The sequence below is a fragment of the Capricornis sumatraensis genome, chromosome 8 (assembly GCF_032405125.1).
Source record: "Capricornis sumatraensis isolate serow.1 chromosome 8, serow.2, whole genome shotgun sequence".
Lineage (NCBI taxonomy): Eukaryota > Metazoa > Chordata > Mammalia > Artiodactyla > Bovidae > Capricornis > Capricornis sumatraensis.
Genome location: NC_091076.1, coordinates 87,019,215 through 87,045,528, shown reverse-complemented (window position 1 = coordinate 87,045,528; position 26,314 = coordinate 87,019,215). Strand labels below are relative to the sequence as shown.

At 44.0% G+C, this 26,314-nt stretch overlaps 3 protein-coding genes across 9 annotated transcripts in view; 1 reads left to right on the top strand and 2 right to left on the bottom strand.

Moving 5' to 3' along the window:
* FAM117A (family with sequence similarity 117 member A) overlaps window positions 1-2,484 on the bottom strand; it is a 42,266-nt gene extending 39,782 nt beyond the window's left edge. Inside the window, exon 1 of the mRNA XM_068978551.1 lies at window positions 2,289-2,484. Coding sequence (XP_068834652.1) covers window positions 2,289-2,484 — 196 coding nt within the window. The remainder of the gene's footprint in view (window positions 1-2,288) is intronic.
* The window catches only part of PHB1 (prohibitin 1), a 444,472-nt gene that overhangs the window by 337,330 nt on the left and 80,828 nt on the right, over window positions 1-26,314 (bottom strand). The gene's annotated exons all lie outside the window — the stretch shown is intronic.
* KAT7 (lysine acetyltransferase 7) overlaps window positions 23,052-26,314 on the top strand; it is a 35,976-nt gene continuing 32,713 nt past the window's right edge. For all 7 annotated transcript variants that reach the window (XM_068975886.1, XM_068975885.1, XM_068975884.1 and 4 more), the window contains exons 1-2: window positions 23,052-23,171; window positions 25,866-26,013. In XM_068975886.1, coding sequence (XP_068831987.1) covers window positions 23,157-23,171; window positions 25,866-26,013 — 163 coding nt within the window. In that variant the 5' untranslated portion in view covers window positions 23,052-23,156. The remainder of the gene's footprint in view (window positions 23,172-25,865; window positions 26,014-26,314) is intronic.

Sequence of the window (26,314 nt, the reverse complement as noted above, 5' to 3'; positions counted from 1 at the left end):
ATACTCTACAGATGAGGAAATTGAGGCACAGAAGTTGCTTAACTTCTTCTAGGCCACACAGCTAGTAAAAAATAAAACCTGGATTTGATACCCAGGTAACTCTGGCATCCAAAGCCATTCTCTTAAGGGTTTATGACCACAAAGCATTTCCTTCTACCACATACACCCTTCGGGCCCAGAGGAAACCACTTCTGCCACTTGTCAAGGCCGAGGAATGGAAAAAATCTGAACACACATAAAGGTAAAAGTTAACAGGCAGGAGACCTGATGCACTCCCAAACCAAAGGCCAGGGACATTCCTTTAATGTTTGGTCTCAAATAAGTCCACAGGCTCAGGCTGCTCTTTCCTCCTGTCTTTCCTCTCTCCTGCTTCACTGCAAACCTACAAATAATGCCACTACAGACCAGGTTAAGTGCCTTATTAGTAGTGCCTCTGGGATAGTAATAGGTGGAGAAGAAACAATCCTTCAGCCCAATCTATAAGCAAGAAATCACTCAATCTGTCTTAAATCATCCAACAAATCATGCAGAGCTCTAGCCTCCTATGTTTTTACCTGTATCTTAGGGTACCTGGTCCTAAAAAAGGAATTGGCCACGTAAAGAACTCAGTCATCCAAAGCTACACTCTTCTTTCCACAGTATCCACCAGTGTTTGTCCTTTTAATGTTAGTTCTATAGCAAACACAACATAACTGCTCTTAAAATATGACTGTTAATAGCTTTCCAACTACTGCACAGGCAGGCGTTCTGCTGATGTCCACTAAAAGTGACTAGGTTCTGGTGCTTGCTGTTCTACTAACTTCCCTGACTCTAAGGAGGCACAAACAAAACCAACAGGTTTGTACTCTTGTGGTTTGCTTTAGAGCAGTTCACGATAGGCCTGAGTTTGTCTGGGCATTGTCTGGCTCTACATCGTCAGATTCTAGGCATACTTTTACTAGTTGGTTACCACCTTGCTACCAGATTTGACCAAGTTTCTGTGTTCCAAGATGCAATGCTAACATTTACAATGAAGTCCAGACGGACGAAGACTTTCTAGTTCAGAGACCCTCTTAATCCCATTCCTACCTAGAAAGGCACCGTAGCAACTACACTTTCAGGAGGGGCTGGAACTCTTAGTAATCACAAAAAACCTGAGAAACTCTGGTTTAGAGAATGTCATTAACCATCAGATGGCAGGGACTATGACTTTTGTACATTTGGTAGACCCTGAGGCTTTGGAAGTGTGCAATGATCTTTTCACATCTGGTGTGAATCAAATTTAAGCCTCACTTTCAACTTATTGCCAACCTCCTCATGCAAGTAGGTTCCTTCTCCCATTCCTAACTGCCTGCATTTGCAGGGGATCCATTACAACTTTGAGTGTGAAAGCAAGGTTAAGCTTGCTCTTTGCCAACCACATCCACCACGTTAAGCTGCTATTAAGACATCTTTTTGGTGCTGTTAAGAAAGTGGGAGTATTTGCCACACTGTACTTGATGGTAGCCCTCACCCCACTGCCACGTTGACCGACAAGCTCAGGACAAAACAGCATTGGTTGGGGGAGAAAGGAAAGGCAGGGGGCAAACTACCCAGATCCTACACCTTCACGCGCGCGATGGTTGGAATGAGACAACCATATTAAGCAGGTCTGTGATCTGGGAACATACAACTTTTGGGCCATACCAACAGGAACGTAGGGAGTAGGAGCGGAGCGTTTGTATGGTGGTAGAAGCCGTTAAACTTATTCCAACGGCTTAGAAGAAACAAGCTCCAGGAGGTGCCATAAAGCGAGGCGCATATGAAGTGGTGGGAAAAGGAACTCCAGAGCTGCAGAACGGGATGCTGGGGCCAAACTCAAGTTGGAGAACTAACACATGGCTCCACGGGGCTCTCCTCCATGCCCCTCCCCCTCAGCGTGCAGACATCCAACGCCCACCGGCTCCCCGCTCCAGTGCAATCCCTGCTTAGGGCGCCCCCATCACGCGCCTCACACCTCGCTGCCACTCGTGCATCTTCCATTCACCCCCACACCACATCTCTGCCCACATTTCGGTTACGCCCCCAAAGCCAGCCTCCATCTGCCTGGACCTTCCCCTCACCTCCCGGCCCGACTCCCCCGCACTATGTCCCGGCGGTGCACTCCGCGTTTACCGCTCCTCGCTCTCGCTCCTTCCATCCTCGCAGACTCTGCGCGTCCCCCTTTCTCTTCCTTCGCCCCTATTCCACTTCCCCTTTACACTTTTCCCCCTACCCTCCCCCCCCCCCCAACGGCTCCCTCAGCAGCACGCACTCCAGGCCCGGCTCACCTGCGCGGCCACCCCCGTCCCGGCGCTGGTGCGGCTGCTGCAGCTGGAAGGGGACGGTGGCCCTGAGCGGCTGCAGACCAGCCCGGGGGGAGCCGGCAGGGACTGGGGGAGAGCAGCCCCGCCGGAGCCCCCCGGCCCCTCCGCGACCCGGCCCCCAGGCACCTCCGCCTCTGCCGCCCGCTGCGGCCCCCGCCATCGCCCGCCCGACGGCCGAACTGCTCGCCCTCCTCGGACCCACAGCGAGCCCCACACAGCCCCCAACCCCCGCTGCAGCTGCTTATCTGCCCTACGGGGCGGAGACCGGCCTCAGCCCAAAGCCCTCATTGGCCTACGGATCCCCAGACCCCTCCTTCCAACCAATCCGCGGCTTGATCTTCCCCTACCACAGGATGATTGGTTAATATGCCTAGCGATCCAACTCCAAGACCCCACCTCCATCCCTCCACCTCCTGCTGCCCCACGTCCGAGAGTTCGCTTATTGGTCCGTCCGGAAGGGGGCTGGTTCTCCGGTACCGCCAATGACAAGATTCAGAAAAGGGGAGCGTCACACCCAGTCCCAGGTAGTATGCAAATACGATGCCACGTGACGTCAGGCAAAGTGGGGGCGGGGCCGGGGCCGAGGCCGGGTGTAAGATGGAATAAAGCAGTAGTGAAATCATCGTGGGGAGCTGAGAGGAGTGTCAAACTTTCAGCAATTGAGTCCCGGTAAGTATGAAGAAAGCACTAACTTCAAAAAGCATTACTTTTGGTTTAACCTAAAAACATTAGTTTTAAATCCCCATAGGATCCCAATGTTGCTTGCAAGCTCTAAAGTAAGTTTCTACAAATTAATGAAAAGTTTGCATAACATTTGCATGCGATTTACTGTGCCTCATGTGGCACCACATTTGTCTTTCTTCACATATCCAAGTCCTTACTTGGTGTTGGTCCAACCTAAAAACGCAGCTGCTAGCATGTAAATTAAACTGAGACTGAAAAGGAGCAGAGTTGTCCATTCCAAGTCTGTTCAGCAGAGTGGAAGGAACAAAGTAATTGAGAAAGTAGAGCAAATCTACACAGTGACTCCATAACCAAATCCTGGTCTTCCCAGCTCAATGCTCTCTGACCTAGAAGTCAAAATGAACCCGAATGGGCCACAAAGAGAATGCACGCCGTTGTGAAAATCACATGTTATAATATATACATGAGACGTTTGAGGGGGAAAAGCACTTAATTACTGCTTAAAATTATTCTCTTCAAAAGAAAAAAATTATTACTCTTGGTATTCATTAACCACTTTGTTCTCTTATGTAGAAAAAGTGAAAGGCAATCAATCCTAGATTGTGATAAGGGACCATCCAAATAATTAGATAATTCCCTCCAGATTTATATTTAGCCATGATATCTATTTTTGATCTTGCTACAGATTTATCTTTCTATTTCTGTTTTTTTCCAGTTTAATGTTAAAATGAAAGTATTCCCTGAAGCCATACTAACTATTAATAACCAGAAAAAAGGAGGTAATCTGGAAGCATGCTGCAAGGCAATGAGAGGTCATTTTTGGGATTAAATATTGAAAGCAGATAATAACCCAAAGTGGAAATTCAAGAGTTGGATGAATATTAAAATCAGCCTATGTACAGAAAACAAATTGAGGATATGGAACACCCTAAAGAAAAATTTTCTTTGCAAAGAGTACATTCTTGCAGATTTGTAGAATGTACTTTAAGATGATATTTGAAATCTTTTTTACTGATAGGGAGATGTTGTACTCCTTTTCTATGAAGTGGACAACTTTACCAAAGGCAGATAGGAATGAACAAAAATTGATGAACTGATAAAAATTTAGTCCTAATAAATAACTCAATTTTTAAAAATCTTACAATTTATAACATTCCAATTAGTTCAAAGTCTTCATATATGTTTTTTGAATCCCCATGAAAATCTAGAAAAAGGAAACCATGATTTTTATTATGGTGCAGTTAGAGAAACTGAGGTCCAAAAAGGTGACTCTTTTTGATTCTTGACTCAGATCTCTATCAGATCTTAATGGACTACACTGCCTCATTGTGGCACACTTCATTAATAAAATCAGTAATAGTAGCAGCTAACATTCACAGAATTTCCTTCTCCATGACAGGTATATCCTAAGCACCATGCATGCATTGCTTCATTTAATTCTCATGAGCATACCTGTGAGATGGGTATTATCTCCTCTTCATGGAGGCTTCAGAAAGAAGCAAGATTGCTTACTGCCCAAGGTTACTCAGGCAGCCTGACTCCAGAGATGAACTCCTAATCTCTGTTATTATAAAACTTTCTTATAAACAAAGAAGGATTACTATTTACATTTTACATAAAGAGTCTCCAAAGATACAGTTTGGCTGAGATGTTAAAATTAACACTTGTCTCGTACTTCATAGCTTTCACATACACCATCTCATTTAATTTTCACAAGTGCATAAGAGGTAGACTATTATATGTACAATAGGTAGAAAATGAAAATATTATTGTCCCTATTTTACAGAAGGCTAAGTCTCAGAGGCTTAGATGACTTGCCTAAGATTGTCCACTTTGTAAATGGCAGACCCAGGACAAACATCTAGGTCTTTTGATTTCAGATTCAAGTATTTTCTCAACACACACTAAACTTCTAGACAATTAACTTGCCTGATAGCCAAGGTGTGGGCCAGTTGGCCTCTTAAAATCTGTTCTTACCTGACGACTTTGTCCATCTTAGGACACAACATGTAAATTCTCAGGCAGTCTTAGAAAATGATGTGTGATTTTTACTGGTTGGGCCATATGGTGTGTATTACAGGTAAAAGCCCGGAGTGAGGAATCTTGAAATACTTTGGACAAATGACTTTCTTGCTCTGTGCCAGAATCAACTGTGCTTTATCAACCTGATAGAGTTGTTCTAAAGAGAAAATGGCATATTATTGGGCAGTGGCATTCTTCCCTTAGAGAGAAGAGGGCAATCTCAAGGATATGGAGTTTAAATTTTATTTTAAAGCCAAAGTACCAAGAATAGAGGGCCTAGACAGCGGAAGAAGAGTTGATAGAGGTGGCACAGCTGAAGAACTGGATCTTCTGAATCCAGAGAGTCGTGTTCCTTCTTGATAAGCTGGCTAAAGACACTAAGGTGGCCCAGCTGGAGGAATGCGAAGGCAGGCATGCAGAGGAGATCCCTGTCCTCTCCTTACCCCAGGTATCATGCCCAAGCAGCTGTCTCTCATTCCCTTCTCTATCGCTGGTTGCTTCTCCTGGCATGGACATGATGGGAGGATAAAGACTCATCTGAAGATCAACTCCTGTCTGTTTCCTCTAATTAAAGAAGCCAGGGCTTACGACTTCCCTGGTGGTTCAGTGGCTAAGACTCCATGCTCCCAATGCAGGGGGCCTGGGTTCAATCCCTGGCCAGGGAACTCGATCCTATATGCTGCAACTAAAGAACCTGCATGCCGCAACCAAGACCCGACATAGCCAAATTAAAAAAAACTTTTTTTTTTTAAAAGAAGAAGCCAGGGTTTGGGGGAGACTGCGTGCTGCCAAGGGGAGATGTATTGCCTTAAAAGCATCTTCTAGCTTCAAGAAAACCTTTGTCATTGTCCCTCTGTCATCTTTATCAACATGATTGTCACCAATTAATTTGCTTGTCACAAATTTATTGAAATGACCACTATGTGCCAGACACAGAGCTAGGCACTGTGGAATGACAATAATATTCAGAGACATACTTCTTATTCTGGAGTTCATAACCCAGCGGCCTGGAAGCCTGGAAGCCGAAGTGGTCTAGAGGCTGTTCTGATTGAGACATGTTCTGGGTGCTGCTTTCAGGGAGGTCAGAGGCAGGCACTCAAAAACATCAAAAGTGGAGGATTACATACACCAAGTATATCAATAAATTGTTTTTCATCTATGGGAGAATTATTTTCCTCAGAAGGTTCCAACAGCAAATGCTCAGCCCCTTGATCCTAGCCTGCTCTTGGGATGTCCACAGCTGCCACAAATAAATGAGGACTCAAATTATTTTTCCTACAAGTGTGGGGTCAGAGCTATAGTCCTTCCCCAAGCAGTCCCTATAAGGCCTGGGGTCTTAAAAGCTGCAGAGGTCTGAAGGGCTACCAAGGATGAAAGGCTTTGGAGATTTCTAGAAGATCAGAGGATCTATAGGATCCACTGGCTACTGAATTAAGAGAAAGTTGGGTTGTCATAGTCAAGAGAAGCTTTCCAGTTCTGAAGGTGCTGTCTGGCCCTACTTCTGGGGCACCTTGATCCTTCACTCTGTACATTTATGCCACAATTACCAACAAGAATGGAAATTCCAAATCACCATTTTATTCTCCAGAATCTGATACTCAGGAGCAATTGTTCAGCAAAGATTAGCAAAGTCTTGATATTCCTTGGTACCTGGGACTATCTCTGAACTTCCTGGTAAATGTATAAGTACTTACATCTTTGGCCCCTGGGTTCCAAAATAATAAAGGCAAAAAATAAAATGACGCAGAAACACAGTGTCTTTTTCTGACCTACCTCCTTCCCTCAGCCTCTGTCTGAAATGTCAGGCCTGGTTCCTCAGGGAACGAGATCCTGAGGAAATGGGGTCAGAGCTGAAGGAGCAGAGCAGCCTTAGAGGGATTGAGAAGGAGTGTTGAGGGAATGAATGAGGTTATGGGAACAGAGTAGGGAGGGGGGCTAGCCCTCAACATCTCTCCCACTCTGGGGGCCTCCCTTTCCCTGCATCCCTGCCCTAACTCCCAAGATAACTGTGGCCTGGATTTTGACCTTCGGTACTCTGTCTGACACACTTTGTCCCTTGCTGCCTCCCACCACTTTCTGTCTTCCGGTGGGTTATCTCACTTGTTCATTCTCCATCTCTCAGACTGGGTAATGTTCACTCCTTAACTCTTCTTTTCCTCTCAGTGGGAATCAACTTTTCTTGCTAAACTTCAACCTTTTAAAACTGAAGTTTCCTCATCCTTCACAATAAAGGATTTGTTACATGTTTTTAAAAAAAAAAAAAAGTCAAAGTGTTAGTCACTCAGTCTTGTCCAACTCTTTGTGATCCCCGTGGACAGTCCAGGGTCCTCTGGAACTCTCCAGGCAAAGGATACTGGATTGGGTAGCCATGCCCTTCTCCAGGGGATCTTCCTGACCCATAGGTAAAGGGTAAATGTGACATCAAAATGGGTAAATGAGACATCAAAATTTTGGTATACAGGACCTAGTGGCACTCCATGAAAAACACACAGAACCATTAGAGACTGGGTATGATTGGTCTAGTCCCTTCATTTTACAAATGGAGAAGTGGGCGTCAGGACAAGGGAAGGACTGGGTAGAGGTCAGTTGGCAAATAAGAGGCAGGAGAGAAGACCAGGGCTCCTGCATCCTGGTCAGTGTTGCCTCAAAACATAAATAACTTCCAAAAGAATTTATAGAGAATGCTGCTGCTAAGTCACTTCAGTCGTGTCCGATTCTGTGTGACCCCATAGACGGCAGCTCACGAGTCTCCCCCGTCCCGGGGATTCTCCAGGCAAGAACACTGGAGTGGGTTTCCATTTCCTTCTCCAACGCATGAAAGTGAAAAGTGAAAGGGAAGTCGCTCAGTCGTGTCCAACTCTTCGTGACTCCATGGACTGCAGCCTACCAGGCTCCTCCGCCCATGGGATTTTCCAGGCAAGAGTACTGGAGTGGGGTGCCATCGCCTTCTCCGTTTATAGAGAATACTATTCAGCAATAAAAGGGAATAAATTACTGATATATTCTACAATGTGGATGGACCTTAAAAACAATATGCTAAGTAAAAGGAGCCAGATACAAAAGACCACATATTATATGATTCCATTTATGTGAACTATCTAGAAAAGGCAAATTTATAGAGAAAGCAGATCAGAGGTTGCCTCCAGCTGAGAGTAGAAGCAGGGATTATCTGCAAACAGGAACAGTGGAACTTTTTGGGGTGATAGAAATGATCTAAAACTGGAATATGCTGATAGTTGCACAACTCTATAAACTTTAAAAAATCATAGATTATACATGTATAATAAGTGAATTTTATGGTATATAATTTATGCCTCAATCAAGCTGCTTTTTAAAAAAGATTTAGATATGTTTATGGATGAGAGATCTCTGATGTGTGTCAGACCCTGCTAATCTTTTAAGGGAACATTTCATGAAAAAGATATACCTACCCCTATGATATCCATATGCCAGCAAATTTGGAAAACTCAGCAGTAGCCACAGGACTGGAAAAGATCAGTTTTCATTCCAATCCCAAAGAAAGGCAATGCCAAAGAATGCTCAAACTACTGCACAATTGCACTCATCTCATGTGCTAGTAAAGTAATGCTCAAAATTCTCCAAGCCAGGCTTCAGCAATACGTGAACCATGAACTTCCAGATGTTCAAGCTGGTTTTAGAAAAGGCAGAGGAACCAGAGATCAAATTGCCCACATCCACTGGATCATCAAAAAAGCAAGAGAGTTCCAGAAAAACATCTATTTCTGCTTTATTGACTATGCCAAAATCTTTGACTGTGTGGATCACAATAAACTGTGGAAAATTCTGAAAAAGATGGGAATACCAGACCACCTGACCTGCCTTTTGAGAAACCTATATGCAGGTCAGGAAGCAACAGTTAGAAGTGGACATGGAACAACAGTCTGGTTCCAAAAAGGAAAAGGAGTACGTCAAGGCTGTATATTGTCATCCTGCTTATTTAACTTATATATGCAGAGTACATCATGAGAAACGCTGGGCTGGAAGAAGCACAAGCTGGAGTCAAGATTGCCAGGAGAAATATCAATAACCTCAGATATGCAGATGATACCACCCTCATGGCAGAAAGTGAAGAGGAACTAAAAAGCCTCTTGATGAAAGTGATAGAGGAGAGTGAAAAAGTTGGCTTAAAGCTCAACATTCAGAAAACGAAGATCATGGCATCTGGTCCCATCACTTCACGGGAAATAGATGGGGAAACAGTGGAAACAGGGTCAGACTTTATTTTGGTGGGCTCCAAAATCACTACAGATGGTGACTGCAGCCATGAAATTAAAAGACGCTTACTCCTTGGAAGGAAAGTTATGACCAACCTAGATAGCATATTCAAAAGCAGAGATACTACTTTGCCAACGAAGGTCCATCGAGTCAAGGCTGTGGTTTTTCCAGTGGTCATGTATGGATGTGAGAGTTGGACTGTGAAGAAAGCTGGGCGCCGAAGAATTGATGCTTTTGAACTGTGGTGTTGGAGAAGACTCTTGAGAGTCCCTTGGACTGCAAGGAGATCCAACCAGTCTATCCTAAAGGAGACCAGTCCTGGGTGTTCATTGGAAGGACTGATGCTGAGGCTGAAATTCGAAAACTTTGGCCACCTCATGCAAAGAGTTGACTCATTGGAAAAGACCCTGATGCTGGGAGGGATTAGGGGCAGGAGGAGAAGGGGACGACGGAGGATGAGATGGCTGGATGGCATCACCGACTCGATGCACATGAGTTTGGGTGAACTCCGGGAGTTGGTGATGGACAGGGAGGCCTGGCGTGCTGCGATTCACGGGGTCACAAAGAGTCGGACACGACTGAATGACTGAACTGAACTGATGATATCCATAAAAGGTCACTGTGAGACACAAAAGGTTTGGTTCTTTGGCTTATGAAATACCCAGGTTAGCATTCTTCCTAAGTGTCCTCCTCACTAAAATATGTAAGTTTCTCGAGGAGAACAGACATGTCTTGGTCCTCAGTCTAATGACTACACCTAGCACGATGACCAGCATGCGGATATTGCTTCACAAAAAGCAAATTAAAATAAACTTCAGTTCTGCAGTGTCATGTGATTATGGGTACCTTGAGGGACCATCTTCTTTCTAGAGCAGCACCTTGGTGGGAACAGTTTGCATCCCCCACACATGACTCTCCAAGGTCCTTTAGAGATCAGTCTCTGGAGAGGAAATGCTGGTTGTGTATATCCCTAGAAGACTGTGTATAAACCAAAAGGCCTATTCATTTCACACCACTTTAGACTTTTCTCTTCCCCACCATTGTTCCCATTTACCTTATCCAGGTCAGCCTCAAAAATACAGTGATCCCTGGGCAAATAAGCTACAATACTCTAAACATTCTTCATCTAATTTCACATCTAATCCTCTCCCTTACCCTCACACCATGTACCGAATGAAGAATCGAGTACCATAAAATCCAGTTCAAAGATACTATAAATCTAACAGGAGAGACAAGTGATGTGAAAGTTGAGCTGGAGTTTGATTTCCTTCAGACCTAGGACACAGGCTCAGAAATTATTTTCAGAGCCAAGGATATTATCTAAAGGGCTTTTGTAATAGATAACTGTAAAATATCACCACAGATGTGTCCATAGTTTTATCTTCTGTGCTTTGGAGATGATATTCCCCCTCAGTTCAGTTCAGTCGCTCAGTCATGTCTGACTCTTTGCAACCTCATGGACTGCAGCAGACCAAGCTTCCCTGTCTACTGTCTTCATCATCAACTTCAACTTCCAATCAGACCTCACTTCCTGCAAGCATTCCTCAGCTAATCCTGTGAGACAGTAATGATGCCTCCAGGACTTAGGTGTTTGGCCCATTACTTTGTGCTAGCTTATGAGTAGCTTCATAATTCCTCTTCTGTCATTTTATATGTTTGTCCTTTCTCGCCAATTTTTAATTAATTATTTACTTTTGGTTGTGCTGGATCTTTGTTGTTTCACACAAGCTTTAGTTGCTCTGGGTTGCGGCGAGCTGGGGCTCCTTTTCATTGCGGAGCATGCATCTCACTGTGGTGGCTTTTCATTGTGGAGCACAGGCTAAAGGCCTGCGGGCTTCAGTAGTAGCAGCATGTGGGCTTGGTAGTTGCGGCTAGAAGTCCCTAGAGCCCAGGCTAGCTGTGGCACATGGGCTTAGCTGCCCCGAGGCATGTGGAATCTTCCCCCCTCAGGGATTGAACCCATATCCCTTACACTGGCAAGCGGATTCTTATCCACTGAGCCACCAAGGAAGTCCCCTTTCTCCCCAGTTCCAAGCAAAGGAACACATTTGCTCTGTTATTTCTTGTCAGTTACTAGGGCATGCCACTGCATCTGGCAATGTTGCGGCAAAGTTGATTATTTAAGTATTCGTTTTTCCAACTGTTTATGATCACTCCTGAAGGTTGATGCTAAAAGTCCTTCAGACTAAAAGCAGGGAAGGGTTCAGGTTCTGTGAAGTCTAAGGCTTATACTACTTGAGGTTTCCTCAAGTTAAATAGTAAAATAATTATAGAATTAGGGATAAGGACTTGGAAGGGTTCTGTGCAAGTGAGGGGCTCTGACTCTTGAGTTTCATTAGCTTCATGGTAAATCTGTTTCTTACTGAAAAATGAAGTTATATCTCATCCAACTCTTAAGCCCTGATCGATTAGGTGCCTGTTCCTGGCTTTTCCTGTGGGTATCCTGTACACAGCAGATCTTTTCCACAAGATGCTCCTCACTCAATAAAATGGCCTTAGCAGCCAAGTCTCTCTATCTAGTGAAAAAGCCCCAAAAGACTGTACTGACACTCCCCACACTTAGTAACTTGGTATCACTTAGAATAATGCTTCTTTCAGAACAGGTGATTTCTTGCTGTGCATGGTGGAGGGGGAGGTCCTTGTACCCAATTCTTCCTGGAAGACCCTGATGGCTATAAGCTCAAGGGGTGGTGTTGTGCAGCAGAAGGCCCTGGAATGTTCCAGTACATTCCACCAGTGGCCTCTGTAACCCCTGCTTCCATTCAACTTAGGCAAAGGCTTGGTAATCTACAAAATAGTGTGTATTTAGCTTGGTCTTGCTTCTTCCATGACAGTCTGATAGCATCACACAAGTTGGTACCTTCCCTGGAAGTCCCACCCAGAAGCTCCATCCAATTCTCTGATCTACTGGTGTTTGCCTAGAATGTCAAGCCAGGGTTTAGATCTCAACCCTGTCAATTTTTTGGCTATATACACCAAATTTTGATTTTTTCCCCAAATAGGTTAGAAATTCTGGGATCTCTGAATCAGTGGTGAGTCTGTGTTCCTCAGAATGCCCACGAAGCTTGTGCCACATGAGGAGACACTAACATCAAGGCCCCAGGAAGAAAGCAATATACTCAGGATGCTATAGGCCGTGTGCCCTGGCCAAAAGGCATAGAAGAATACCACTTCTACTTACTGGGAGTGTCCTATAGGCTAAGTAATTTGCCCATGTAATATTATTTAACTCTTAGTCACAGTTATTATATCCTATAAGTAGACATACCTATCCCCAGTTCACAGGTAGAAAACTGAGGCTCAGAAAGGTTAAAATATGTATTGAAGTTTATGCAGCTAGAGAAGACAGGTCCATCTGCTTTCAAAGACTATGTCTATAACCACTACGGAGGGGATCAAAGGACTAAGTCAGAGGGATGCAGACCCAGAGGTCCACTCCTTATCCAGAAACTGAAGGTCAGAGTTAGGAAGAGAGTCCAGATGGGTCATGGTATAATCCACTTCCCTGCCTCCCTGTCACTTTGCTGGGTCCTAAACTCCCTAGAACTCTGACTTTGTTTATATTGCAGAGAAGCAATGCTCAGAAATTATGGAGGTGAATCCGGCAGGGTCCAGCTGTTCTTGGTGAGGGGGTTGGAACATTTTTTGGAACTTCTTGACAAAAGCATGTCTCTCGTTCAGTGGACTAAATGCACTTCCTTTCTCCAAATTTTTCCTACCTTAGAGAAAGAGAGAGAGATGGGGAAGCTGGGGGATTTCCATTAAGGAGAAACCAGAGACGATCAAAGGAGGAGGAGAGTGGTGCTGCCCTTTAAGAAAGCCTGCCAGAGCTCTGGAACTGGGACTCTTAAGAAACTTCTGTAATGTGCCAAGTAAAGTGAGAAAGCTCTTCGTGGGGTCAAAAGAGAAGCTACAAGAGGAAGCCCCACGGAAGACTTGGCAGAAGAGAGTGGGAAGGAGGTAAAAAGCTATCCAGGACCAAAAGTGTGTTTTAATTCTGAACCCACCAAAACCAAAAAAGAAAAGAAAAGGACTCATGCCTTGACTCCCTACTTCTGGGGTGGGGCAGCCAAATAAGGGGAACTCTTGCTGGACTGTGCTCTCCATTTTGACAGAAAACACTGGCTGCGCTGCCTGCCCAGCCTGCCAGAGCACTGCTGGAAAGAGCCACCAACCGCTGTGTTTGGTTGATAAATGATGGGCACCCCTGCCTGCTGCCCAATCTTCTTTTCTCTCTGCTTAGTTTGCAGCCTTTTGCCTGCTGGGGAGCCCCAGAGTAGGGGTGGGGAGAGAAGGGTCCTCTAGACAATATTAATACTCAGTGATTTATAGACTGCTGTAAGGGGAGGGGGGAAGTCAGAGGCGACAAGCCCCTGGGACTAGTTTCCATGACACATCAGCATACCACTGACAAGAGTCAAATTATTTTTGTGTTGCCTACGCCTTCAGGCTCGTCTTTGAAAGACACAGCCCTTACCCTGCTGGTACCAGGTAGGATGAGACCAGCAGAGCTGGCTGGAACAAGGCTAATGAACATACAACCAAGTCCTCAACCTTTACTTTAAGCCCCACACTGCTGGGAGAGGGAAGAAATAAGTGAGATCGAGTAGCTCAATAGCTGTTTTTGGAGGATTTATTTTTTTAATGTGCAAGAATTCTTTTGAACCCTCCATGGCTCTAAGAAAAACTGTTTGAAATGTCCCCACTTAAGGGGCCTGAGGTTAAGTGCCAGGGATGGAAGGCTAAATGCCAGGGATGCTGCTTGCAAGGATTCTTGGGACCGGGGCTAATGGCCTCCCTGCTGTGGGCTCAGGAATACCAGCCCCAGGCTCTGGTTGCCCTGAGAGATGCAGCCATTTTTACTTCTGTTTGAAGGGCACCACCTTCTGGGTTTTTCCCTTCTTTGGTGAAAACCAGAGTAGAATATGCCCATGGAACCAACGGGGCATGTGCCCAAGAGTCTGGAGGGCACTGGAGATAACAGTGTGAGGCAGGGTGAGATCAATGCTTTATATAGCTTAGAGTTTGGTCCCTGCTGGTGGAGAGACGATGCATTTTGTGAGAGTGCATAGTAATTGCCCTTCATAAGGATGATCTCAAAAGGTCAAGGGATGGGCCCTGAATAGCCCTAATGTCCCTGAAACAGTCTATTGTATAGCTATTGTCCATACATGTAAAGGAGCCCTTCTTGACCCTATTCGTACTTTTCTGGCTCTCAGATTTCCCAAGTGAAAAACTGTACTCTACTTTATCCCCAGTCCCACCTCTACCTCTTTTAAGCTTCAACAAAATAGTTCAACATACATTTCTTGAGCTCCTACTATGTGCCAATCATGCTAGGTGCTGGGGATATAGAGATAAATAACACACAGTCTCTTCTCTGGGGAGTCCATAGTCTAGTTTTCAAAAAATTTTCCTTTGCACTGATTTTGGGGATTTAGTAAATAAAACTGTACTTATCTCCTTTATAGTTTCACATGGATGGATCAGAGCCTTTGCCTCATAAGGTAACTTCCACTTTCCTCTTGACCAATTTAAAAGTTTCTTTGGACTCTGATATGTTTTAGGAATTGAGTGACTATAATTAGATACTATATAGACACATCTACAAATGTTATATGCATGTGGGTACAAGAGTAATTTTCTGTTTTCCAACTTCCTTCATTTATTATTATTACTGCCATTTTTTCATACATCCGATAGTTACTAGGTGCCTGTTAAGTACTATGTACCTTCCTAGGTGCTGAGAATGCAGTGGTAAGTAAAATGGACACTTGCTTTAATGAAACCTTTAGGGTATGCATTGGGAGGACAGAAGGCAAAGAATCTAGATTAAACATACAAATAGATATATAATTATAAACTGAGACAACTGGTATGAAGAAAAACGCAGGGTACTGTAACAGTGTAGAAATGAGGGCTTTGGTCTAATCTAGAAGCTTTGGGAAATAGTTCCCTGAGGAAATGACATTTGACTTTAGATCTGAAGGATTAGTAGAAAGAGGTGAAGAAGAGAATGAGGGAAGAAATTTCCAGTCAGAGTAAAGGGTATGTGCAAAGGTCCTGAGGTGGAAGGAACCAGGGCAGGAGGGTCAATGAGGTTAAAACACAGAGAATGAGGTTGTATGGGATGGGCTGGAGAATTAACCAGAGGGCAGATAATGCAGGGAAGGTCATGATGGTTGGACTAGGCCTTTTTGAAGCCCTCTCTTTCCTTCTAGGCCTATCTGTGGAGAATGTAGTCAGGCCAGGTAAGAATTTCAGTTTTATCCTACAGAAGATTATGGAACCAAAGTCTTTATAGAATAGCTCATTTCCCTGGATTATTAATGCTACTTAGATTTGTCTTGAAGGAGAACAGTAATGACAGTCTGAACTATTAGGAACTTTCCCAGTTTCCTGGCAGGGTGTGGCTATATGTCTGGCTGGCCCTCTGAAGGCCCAAAGCTGAAGAACCAGCCCCAGCCTGGCAACCCTCAGGCAAGGGATGGCCCCTGTCAGTGTGGACAGAGGGGCAAGGGTGGAGGGTGGGTGGAGTGCTTTGCTTGAGGTATCTACTCCACAGTGACATTTGGAAGAGCCCCAAGACTATGGCTCTTGTTCCCTGATAAGTCTATCATATGCACACCCCCATTGAAATGGTCTTGCCACCCTTCCTACAGCAGCTGTATGCCCCACCCCATCTGGGGAAGGCCTCTGGATAAGAACTCTGACTCTGCCCAGAACCTGAGGTCTTGGCCTTCTGAGTTCAGGCTTTAGTACTGTCTGGAGCCATGTATATACATATTTCTGATCGTTTTCCAGAGTTATTAATGGAAGCCATGGGAGAATAGGGTCAAGATGGTTGGACTGGGCCTTTCTGAAGCCCTCTCTTTCCTTCTAAGCCTATCTTTGGAGAATATGCTCTGGTGTAGTGACATCTATCGGCAAGACTAGGCAGGAAAGAAAATGACCAGATGCCCACTCATCTCCAGGTAATTTCCAGACTAGTAAGAAAATCATCCTTCACCCCTGAGATTGGGTTGGATCAGTAACCTCAGTTGGTTAGAGCAAGACTAAGTAGTCCAAGGTTGTGAGTCTGGACCATGTATGTGCTGACTTACCTTAAATAGAGAAATTATTTTCCTAGTTGTAGCTTGCATCCCTCACCCTGGCAGTTGATTCACATCTGGGGACAATTAGTCACAAGGGAGATTGACTAAGCATGTGTAAGTGACTCACAGAAACCCATTCCTAGCCCCTATTCTGGGGAAAACATCTCCCAACAAATGAAATGACCCTCAGTTTACAAATGGTAGAATGCAGGATCATTTTGCATCCTCCTGAAGTTGACTGGTTTGTGAATTTTTTTTCTTCTAGGACTCAATTTCTCCTAGGTAATCAGGAAAATAGTGTCTATAAGCCATCTTCAAAGTTTCTGTAGTGGGCAAGAGTGACTTCAGCTTTTCAAGTTGCTCCTCAGTTCTTGCTGAGGAAAGACATAACCTGCTTCCTCGCTGCTTTTACCCATGTCATCTACACATTCTGTTCATAATCTCATTCTCTTTCTCAATAGCACGCATACTTGACAAAGACTTTACCACTAGAGGTAATAGAGAAGCCAGAGAGAGAGTGAGGAGAAACTACCAGAGAAATCATTATGAAGCAAATGGTCTCCTTTCTCCATAACATGGACTCCATAGCTGAATGTGGCTCAGACAAAGCATCTGTCTCTCCGTCTTTCAATCAAACTTAAAAAGAAAATCATCAGGCCCTCAGTGGAGAAATGAGTAATGCACAGGATTTCATGGAAGAGGAAACAGGACTAGTAAATAAACACATGGAAGACTGAAGTCCATCCTAACTAGAAATAAAATGAAAAGCACATTTGAGGTGCAGTTTTCTTTTTTTTTTAAACTAAACTTGCAAGATTTTATTAAGTGGTAACACTCAGTTCTGGGAACATCTTAAAATTGGTATCCTCCCACAAGGATGGTGACACTTTAAATTTGGACAAGTCTTTGGGGGAAAAAAATCAAGCAATGTAGAAGAGGTAGAAATAAAAACAGGAGAGCTACAGATGCATGCAGACACTCACTGCATCATTATCTGACTTAAAAGAACCTCAATAATCCCAAACAGGGCACGTTATGTCACAGTGCACATTACAACATTACACAGCAATTACAATTATAATTACGAGGACTACAGAGAAACAAGGAGATATTAAGAATCTGTAAAAAATATGGAATCTCATGCAAGCAATGAGTGCATCTATGCAAAATGTGCACATATAATAAAATGTATGCATGTGGAGAAAAACTGGAAGGCAATACGCAAACAATAAAAATAGCTCTATAGCAACAGTGAGATTAAGGATGTCTTATTTTTTCAAACATTTATTTAGTGTTATTATACTGGATTAATAACTTTTGAAAAGGTGGAGAGGGTTGGTGCAGGTGTATGTCATACTCCCCCAGCCCCTACTATTACACACTGGTCCTAAATCAACAGCTCTAGGAGGAAAAGACCTGTCTGTTTATTCACAGAGTACACTCAGCTCCTACCCAATGCATAGCACTTGTCAGATGCTCGATGAATGAATAAATGAAAATAACTTCAGTCTAAAACGTCTCAACCCATGATCACTGAATACATTCCATCCTGGGAATAAAAAAGAATTTGGTTTTGCTGGAATTAAAAAAAAGAAAAAAATGAAGGCCCATCCATAATGGCAATCCCCTGGTTTTCTTGATAAATAAATTTGGGCATAGAGAAACAGAGAGACAGTCTGTTAAAGCAAACCCAATTACCACCCAGGAACATATGTTGCCCTGAGGCCTTCGCTGCTATAACAACATTGTGTAACTATAACTACAGCCCTGGAGGGCTTTGCCCCTGTCAAATAAGGGAAAAGATGTCTTCATTGTATGAGGGCTTTGTGCTTAGACTGGCTTCCCTAGGGAGCTTGGATCAGAGAAGAGAGGTAGAAAAGTGAAAGAAAGGGGGAAATGAAGGGCAGGAGTGGGGAAACTGCTACTCAGTCAGGATCAGAGTGATCTTTTTTTTCAATTTGAGCAATTTTCAAAATGTACTTATTTGACTGTTTAGTTTTGGTGGTTATTTATAACCCCAGCTGCAGAGGCGGGGAACAGTGCCTGAGCTTGCTGGGATCTGTCCAATACCTTCCCCCAGGGTAGGGCTGGAGGTGGGTGTGGACAAGGTGATCCAAGAACCAAATTAACAAGTGGCCAAGAAGGTAAGAGAAGTTCCTGGCCTTATCCAGCAAGAGTAAGAAAGAAGGAACCACAGATGATCTCACTGACTCTATTGTTTTTTTTCAATTTAAAAAAACCCATATATTTTCACTGATTCTATTTTTAAGGCAGCTGTAAATGAAAAGATTTTAATATGAATTATGGTCACATCAGCAAATTCTGAGACTTTCACAGAGGGATAGGGACTAGGTCAATACTTTTACTCAGAAGTTATGAGACTGGCCTGGCTACACTAGCATTGTCTTTAAAAGGTCAAAGCATGCTTCCTCACCTTACAGGACAGTTATTATGCACACAGAAGAAACTGCTGTCCTTAACCACTACTGGTCAGAAAGAGGCTTAGAGGAGAAAGGACAACTGGTTCTGTGCAAGTCTTTCCTAACTAAGCCAACACCTGGCAGTGGCTATCCCATTTACCGAGCCCTTTTAGATGCCAGCAAGAAAGAAGCTAGAGACGATGAGGCCAGCCAGGCAAGCCTCCCGATCTCGAGGAACTCCTAGGCCTCTGAAACAAACAATGGACAACTATACCTTGTATTTGAAATATGGTATATATCATTTTACTGGCAAGGGGAACATCTGAAAGGAGATTGAGGGATCTTTTAGGAAGTTTCAAATATAACAGAGGAGAGGAGATACAGATATGAGGAAGAAAATTCACGGGAACATACATAAAGATTATCCCTGCTAACCCTGCCCTGTTTGGTTCCTCCGCCACTCTGGGTAAGGTTATTATTATGGCAGTGTTCTGATTGGTCTCTTTTCCACTCTGATCAGTCCCCCTCACAGCTTCCAGAAACAGATCTCTAAAGTGCAAGCCTAATCGTGGAACTCCTCTGCTTAAAATCCTTTAGAGATTCCCCCTCACCTTCGGCCCAGGCTCCTCAGCAGGACACTTAAATGGTTCCCCAAACCGTTCCTGCCTCTTCTTTATATCAGCCACTCCAAATCTAGTCATGCCTTCAGCCACCCACACACGGGGCTGCTCCACACCTCTGTGCTTTTGCACATGTTGTTTCCTTTGTAAGAAAGTCCTTCTTCTCCTTGTCTGCAGGGAAACTTATTTGTCCTATGAAGTCCACCTCCTTCATGCATACGTTCCTAAAGCTTCCAGATAAAATCCATTTCCTCCTCTGTACCACTTTTGAACTTTGCTCATTTTCCTATTTTTCCATTACTGCTCTACCGTGTTTTGGAACAAGCTTACTGACCTAGGGAAACACGATGTTTTGTCTGTCTTGCTTTGACTCAATATCTAACATATAGTGCCTGGGTAATCATTCTGTATATTTTGAGTTAAGTGAAGCTCAACAGAAAAAAAGCAAACAACCCACTGAGACCATATAAAGTTATAGTCACAAACATTAAGATGTTACAGCCATATTGTGCTAAGCTCTTTATAACAATCATTTCCTTTAATCTTTATAACAACTCTTAAAGTGGCTATTCGTATCTCCACTTCACAGACGAGAAAACTGAGACCCAGGGAAATTTTATAACTTGTCCAAGAGCAATGCAGACAGAAGGTGACAGAGCTGAAATTCAAATCTAAATCTGACATCAAAGCCCTGTGTTGGACACTAGAAGAGCTGATGAATAAAATACGTAGGAGTTCTTTTCCTATTGCTTGTTAGGCACAGAGTGAGGGAAACAGCGCATCTACCAAGCTGTATAAGAAAAAGTACATATAAAGCAGCAAGTGCAGAGTAACAGACATCACTGTGCCCTAATACCTTAGAAAGAATGTCAGGAAAGGCCTTCGGAAGAAAGTATTAAAGAAGGCTGAGCGATGCATCAGGGCAGGAAGAAAAGCCTGTATGAAAGTGTAAAGGCAAGAAGAACAGTGGAGCTACCTATGTGAAGTCTGGCAGATGAGACAGGCAGCAGGCAACTGGTAAAAGGTAACTGATGAAACCAACATCAGTTCCTGCTTCGAGTGATAACTGTGTCATGATGAAAATAACAAAGTAAAGATTATGTGTAGTTCAGAAAAAGAAAGGAAGAGAGAAAAAGCTTTCAGGATTTCCCCCTCTCCATCCTAAACATACCTAGGTGTTTTTCATCTTTAGTACACACTTTTCTTACGATCACATTTCTATCCCACTGGTGTTAGTTTTTCCATCTTTTTGCTAGAGGGTATACTTTCCAAGGGCAAGAACCATGTGTAAATGAAACCATAAACTCTTTTAGTGCTGGCTGCAGTGTTTGAAAATTCAGTGTAAGTGATTAATTAATGTTGAACATCTGTAATGTTGGTGTTTGTATGATGAATAGTTAAGTCGGGATAAGATTTTACTCTAAGATACTAATTTCCAGGGAGGCATACTTCACCATCTTTGAGTGCTATACATTCAGACCGTGAAACAGTAAACATATTATGGTTGACCAGGAAGAATTTACTGTAGGCTTCACAGGTGGCGCTAGTGGTAAAGAATCCATCTGCCAATGCAGGACACATCTGCCAATGCTGGACACGTCTGTCAATGCAAAAGATGTGTTCCATCCCTGAGTCAGGAAGATCCCCTGGAAAAGGAAATGGCAACCCCCTCCAGTATTCTTGCCTGAGAAATGCCATGGACAGAAGAGCCTGGCGGGCTACAGTCCATGGGAACGCAACGAGTTGCACACGACTGAGGGACTAAGCACAGCATAGAATGGACTGAGCACTATTAAGGATGGTATTAAAGAAGTGAGACATGCTCTTAACATAAGATCTCCTTACCAACAGCTGGGGAGCCAGAACACTAAAAAATAACCTTAGGAACATACCAGTAAGTGCAGAATAAAAGTAATAGTGTGAAATTAAATGCTTAAGTCCTGAGGGGATACAAACGAAGAATAAGCAGGAGCCCTTTCCAAATAAGATCTTATGTGCACTTCAAACTAAGTAAGTTATTCAAAGGTATCTATAGTAAAGACTAAAAGCTAAAATAATAAAAACAAAATACCAAAAGCTGTGTGCCTTAACATTAGCCTAGAATATCTCCCTGGTGGCTCAGATGGTAAAGAATCCACCTGTAAGGTGGGAGACCTGACTGAGTTCCTCCTGGACAGAGGAGCCTGGCAGGCTGCAGTGCATGGGGTCGCAAAGAGTCACACACGACTGAGGGATTAAGCACGCAGAATATCTCCAAGGAGAGTGTAAACTAAGGGTCTGGAACTTCAATCCTTCAGAGTCCTCTGTTTAGCACATCAATCAGATGATCCTAAATTAACGACTGAGCCTGCCTGGATCCCACCCATGCGCTCCGGGTCAAGCCTTGGTCTTCTCAAGGCTCTTCTTTTAGCAAGGCTAAATCCTCAACGGGCTTCCCTTGTGGCTCAGCCGCTAAAGAATTCGCCTGCAATGCGGGAGACCTGGGTTCGATCCCTGGGTTGGAACATCCCCTGGAGAAGAAAAAGGGTACCCGTTCCAGTATTCCGGCCTGGAGAATTCCACGGACTACAGCCCTTGGGGTCGCAGAGTCGGACACGACTGAGCGACTTTCACTCACTCACTCAAATCCTCATCGTCTGCTATCCACTTCCCTGCCTTTAAACTCGTCTAGCCTTACATCTTCCACAGCTTCTTCTTTCGAGGCTCCCTCACTATTATTTAAAAATCAGTGCCCGAGATCCAGCTTTACTAAAAATATTCCTTCCTGTTCCTCCGTCCCTCAACTGTTGGCTGAAGCAGCTGAATTTCGAGAGGTCACTTGGGCTCATGAAGTTCAACGCTTCTGTGGCTCTGGCGCACACAGATGCACACACATTCTCAATCCTGCGGGCCACCCAAGGCGCTCATAACCATACAGGATGGGGTAAGGAGACGGGTGCTCACCACAGAGCTAAACTGGCTCTTCTTTGGAGCTACAGCTTCTGGAGAATGGTTCGGTCTCCTTTCGCGATTGAACGAATTAATCTACTTGATGTTTGCTAAAGGGCAAGGACAATGTCTCCTCTACCAGACAAGAAACTTCCTGGCGATGGACGCTACCCTTTCGTTCCTTTCCCGAGCTCCCATTCCTCACCATTTTGACACAGGATAGCTGTTAAAATTGTTTCATCTGCAAAATATCCCTTCCCAACTTTGAGTTTATGCCCATAAACGGAAACGTCCTTTAGCCAATTCGGCGACGAAAGGGTTAAATCTCAGCAACCTGATGGATTCTGGGGCTTTCCTTCCTCGACTTCAGAAATTAAAACGACCAGGAAGGGAAATTTTGCCCTAAGTAAAGATGAGAACCTTTAACTTCAATTGTCTGGCTTCTGCCCCAAACAGGAATGGCTACCTACGCCTACAAAGGGTGCCATTCCCCTAACTAAACTTGGCTGGCCCCACTTTCCACCACCGGAGCCACTTCCTGCCCAAGTCCAAAATGGCGGCCAGTAGCCTCACCAGGGTAACGAACCTCCCAGCATCCTCTTTGACCCGAACGTCATGTGACGCAAACCCCAGCCGGAAGTGGAGGAAAAAGCGCCTCAGCCCGCGGCGCCTGCGCAGAAGGCTCTAGACGCTGAGAAGCAGGAGGCACTTGGGATCGTCCGCAGGATTGGGACTGCTACACAGGCCGCCACGGAGCCCGCCGGAGCCACCGTTCCTGCTGCTGCCGCCGCTGCCCGAATCATAACCGTCGGGCCGCAGCAGCCGGCAATGCCTCGAAGGAAGGTGAGAGGAACAGGACGGGAGGGATGGCGGGTTTCTAAGGATAGTCGTTTGAGAAACATGACGCAGTTGGCCACGCCTCATAATGGTTGGGTTCCAACTTCCCGCTCCCCCGAACCTAGCTTAGCAACCCTCTTCTGTCCATACCCAACAGAAAAATGTGGGCCCGACCCTGGCCTCGGCCTATGGTTGCAACTATTCCCGCCCTCTGCTTGCCTGGCTCGGAGGCGTTCTTCTCGTTAATTGGTCGCTGAAACGTCTAGAAACATATTGATTGGCTGGTGACACCGCCCATTTGGGCTCAACGGTCACCTCCCCGCGTGTGGGGGCGGTGTATGGGCCCGGCTCTATCGCTGTCCGACAGGCCGTAGAGAACGATCTCTCCTCTCTTGATTGGCTAGGCCTGCCAGTCTTTCCTGTTGGGGCGCGGTTTATCGGGACCGCGGTTGGGTGGCTCGAATCCCCTCCCTTCCGTCTGATGATGCTCACAGAGGCAGAGTTTTGGAGCATCCTTTCTTTCCCCGCGGGGGACAGAACAAAGCCGAGAACTGGGTGGTGGAAAACCAGCGCCCACTCCCCAGGGATCTCACTCTGGCCTGTTGCTCCTAAGCTGTGATTTTTCCTTGTCTGCTTAGCTAGCGCCTACAAAATGCAGTTCGTTAAATCAGAAACTTTCTAAAATTAGATGGGGTTTATGAGATCACCTAGGGACACCCCACCCCTTCTTTTCTCAGCTAAACAAACAGGCTTAATGGAGTACCCCGAGCCACTCAATTAGGCAATGCAGAGCCGGGACTCCAGAACAAATCTAATTCAACAAATGTTTATTGACTGCTTGCTACCTGCTGGCTGCTGGGGATTTAGAAATTAATTAGGCATGATCCTTGGCTTAAGGAAATCTGAGTCTGATGGGGAAAACAAGACTCGTAAATAACTTGAAAGGATCTAGTAAATTCTCTACTTGGCAGTAATAGACAAAGCTTAATGGCACGAAAGTGAGAGAGCAATTAAGTCTACTATGGAGTAAGATGGGAAGTAGATTAGTAAAAGGCGGGAGAGAAGAACTCAATTCCATGATCAAGCCGGGAAGGTGATGGTCAGAGATAATCAGGGATTCAATATCTGAGTAATTGGACTGGGTGAATTTTAAGACTCCCCTTTTATTCTGCCAATTTTCTGTGACTGTCTCTGGAGCCTCTACTCAGTATCTGGGCAGATTAGCCTTGGAATATTTGGAAAGTTTATTGTATTTTTGTTCATTTCTGCAGAATTGTTTCTCTTCCCAGAGGCTTTCAAGTATTATACTTTTTAATGTCTCCTACAGTGATGTACATTGATAGGTGGTATTTATATTAAGGCTCACCAAATGCAACAGTAGTACTGGTGCCTTGGAATAGGCCCACAGTTCTTTCTGCAGTTCCCAAATACAGAGAACTTGTGAAAATGTATGCTTTTTAGTAGCTTATTTGGTGGCATAAACTGTCCTGAGGCGATTTACAGTTTTTGTGTGTCTCATTTAGTGTGAATGTTTATAAATTTTGCTGCAGAAAGATTATTATTTGCAGATGTATGCAAATTTTTCTCTTTCCAAAAATCTAAAAGGTTATGAATTCTAAACAATTGGTGCTTAGGATTTTGAATAAAGAACATATATCAGTAATTTGAAGCTTTAGTGTTTTTTGGTTGTTTTTTTTTTTTAGCAAATATGTTTCTCTTTCTGGTTTAGTAAAAGGTATAGTGTTAATAAAAGTTAATACTTTTATTAGCGAAGTTGATGAAAGTTATCTCTGGCTAACATGCCTCAGAAGGCTAACAATTGGCAAATAATTATTAATTGAAAAGGTGATTTTTAAAAACCTTCTGTTTGCTACTGCTACTGCTGCTAAGTCGCTTCAGTCATGTCCGACTCTGTGCCACCCTATAGACAGCAGCCCACCAGGCTCCCCCGTCCCTGGGATTCTCCAGGCAAGAACACTGGAGTGGGTTGCCATTTCCTTCTCCAATGCGTGAAAGTGAAGTCACTCAGTCGTGTCTGACTCTTAGTGACCCCATGGACTGCAGCCTACCAGGCTCCTCTGTCCATGGGATTTTCGAGGCAAGAGTACCAGAGTGGGTTGCCTTTGCCTTCTCCAACCTTCTGTTTATGCTTACATATAAATCTTTATGTTCAAGTCACTCCCTTCCCCCCTTTCTTAAAGCACTTTTGGCATTCAAGTGAAGAAACTTTAAAAGTAGATAACATAAAGAAAAAAGGATATTACTCTCTTTGCCCCTAAGTTCTTTTAGGACCATGACATTTTGAATTCATGTGTGGTTTTTAAAAATGTAATAGCTGTTCATGGAAACTTTGAACAAAAGCTACAATAAAGTTCAGTGGGGTCTAGCACTAACATTTTTCTCATTACCTTTGAGTTACTGTAAGTACATGTTTTATGTCAATCAGACTGTTTTGAGTAAAATACTTTATTAAAGTTTGTGGTACTGACCTAATGAACTTGTTTTAGAATTATAATAATACAGCAAGAATTCTTCTCCTGTATTTATAAAGGTGCATTATTTGTCAGTTGTTGCATTTAAGTAAATAAAAGGAAGGTTTGAACTTGGTGTTATCAGCATTACAGTCTGTTTTATTTCCAGTGTTAATTGAAACCCAGAGTAAATGTTTCTGTGCTAATATTTGAACCTATGGTGTTACAGAGGAATGCAGGGAGTAGTTCAGATGGAACCGAAGATTCCGATTTTTCTACAGATCTTGAGCATACAGATAGTTCAGAAAGTGATGGCACATCCCGGCGATCTGCTCGAGTCACCCGCTCTTCAGCCCGGCTAAGCCAGAGTTCCCAAGGTAAAAGGCAGCTTCCTTTTTCATGATCACACCTCACAGCTTATTGGACATTGTATTATTGTGCTGGTAAATGTGGAAACTGGTCCCTTGTCTGAATGTTGATGACAGAATCTGGTAAAATACAGAATAAATGACTGCAAAGTATCACGTGTTTAAAATGGTTCCATTTGGGGAACTGTCTGATTTGTAGACCCAAAAGAACCGTGTCTGGTTTAATAGATATGTGAAACATGAATGTCCTGAGTCATTTAATTTTTCATAGATTACAGTTTCCCAATCAGTAAAATGAGAGTGTTATCTT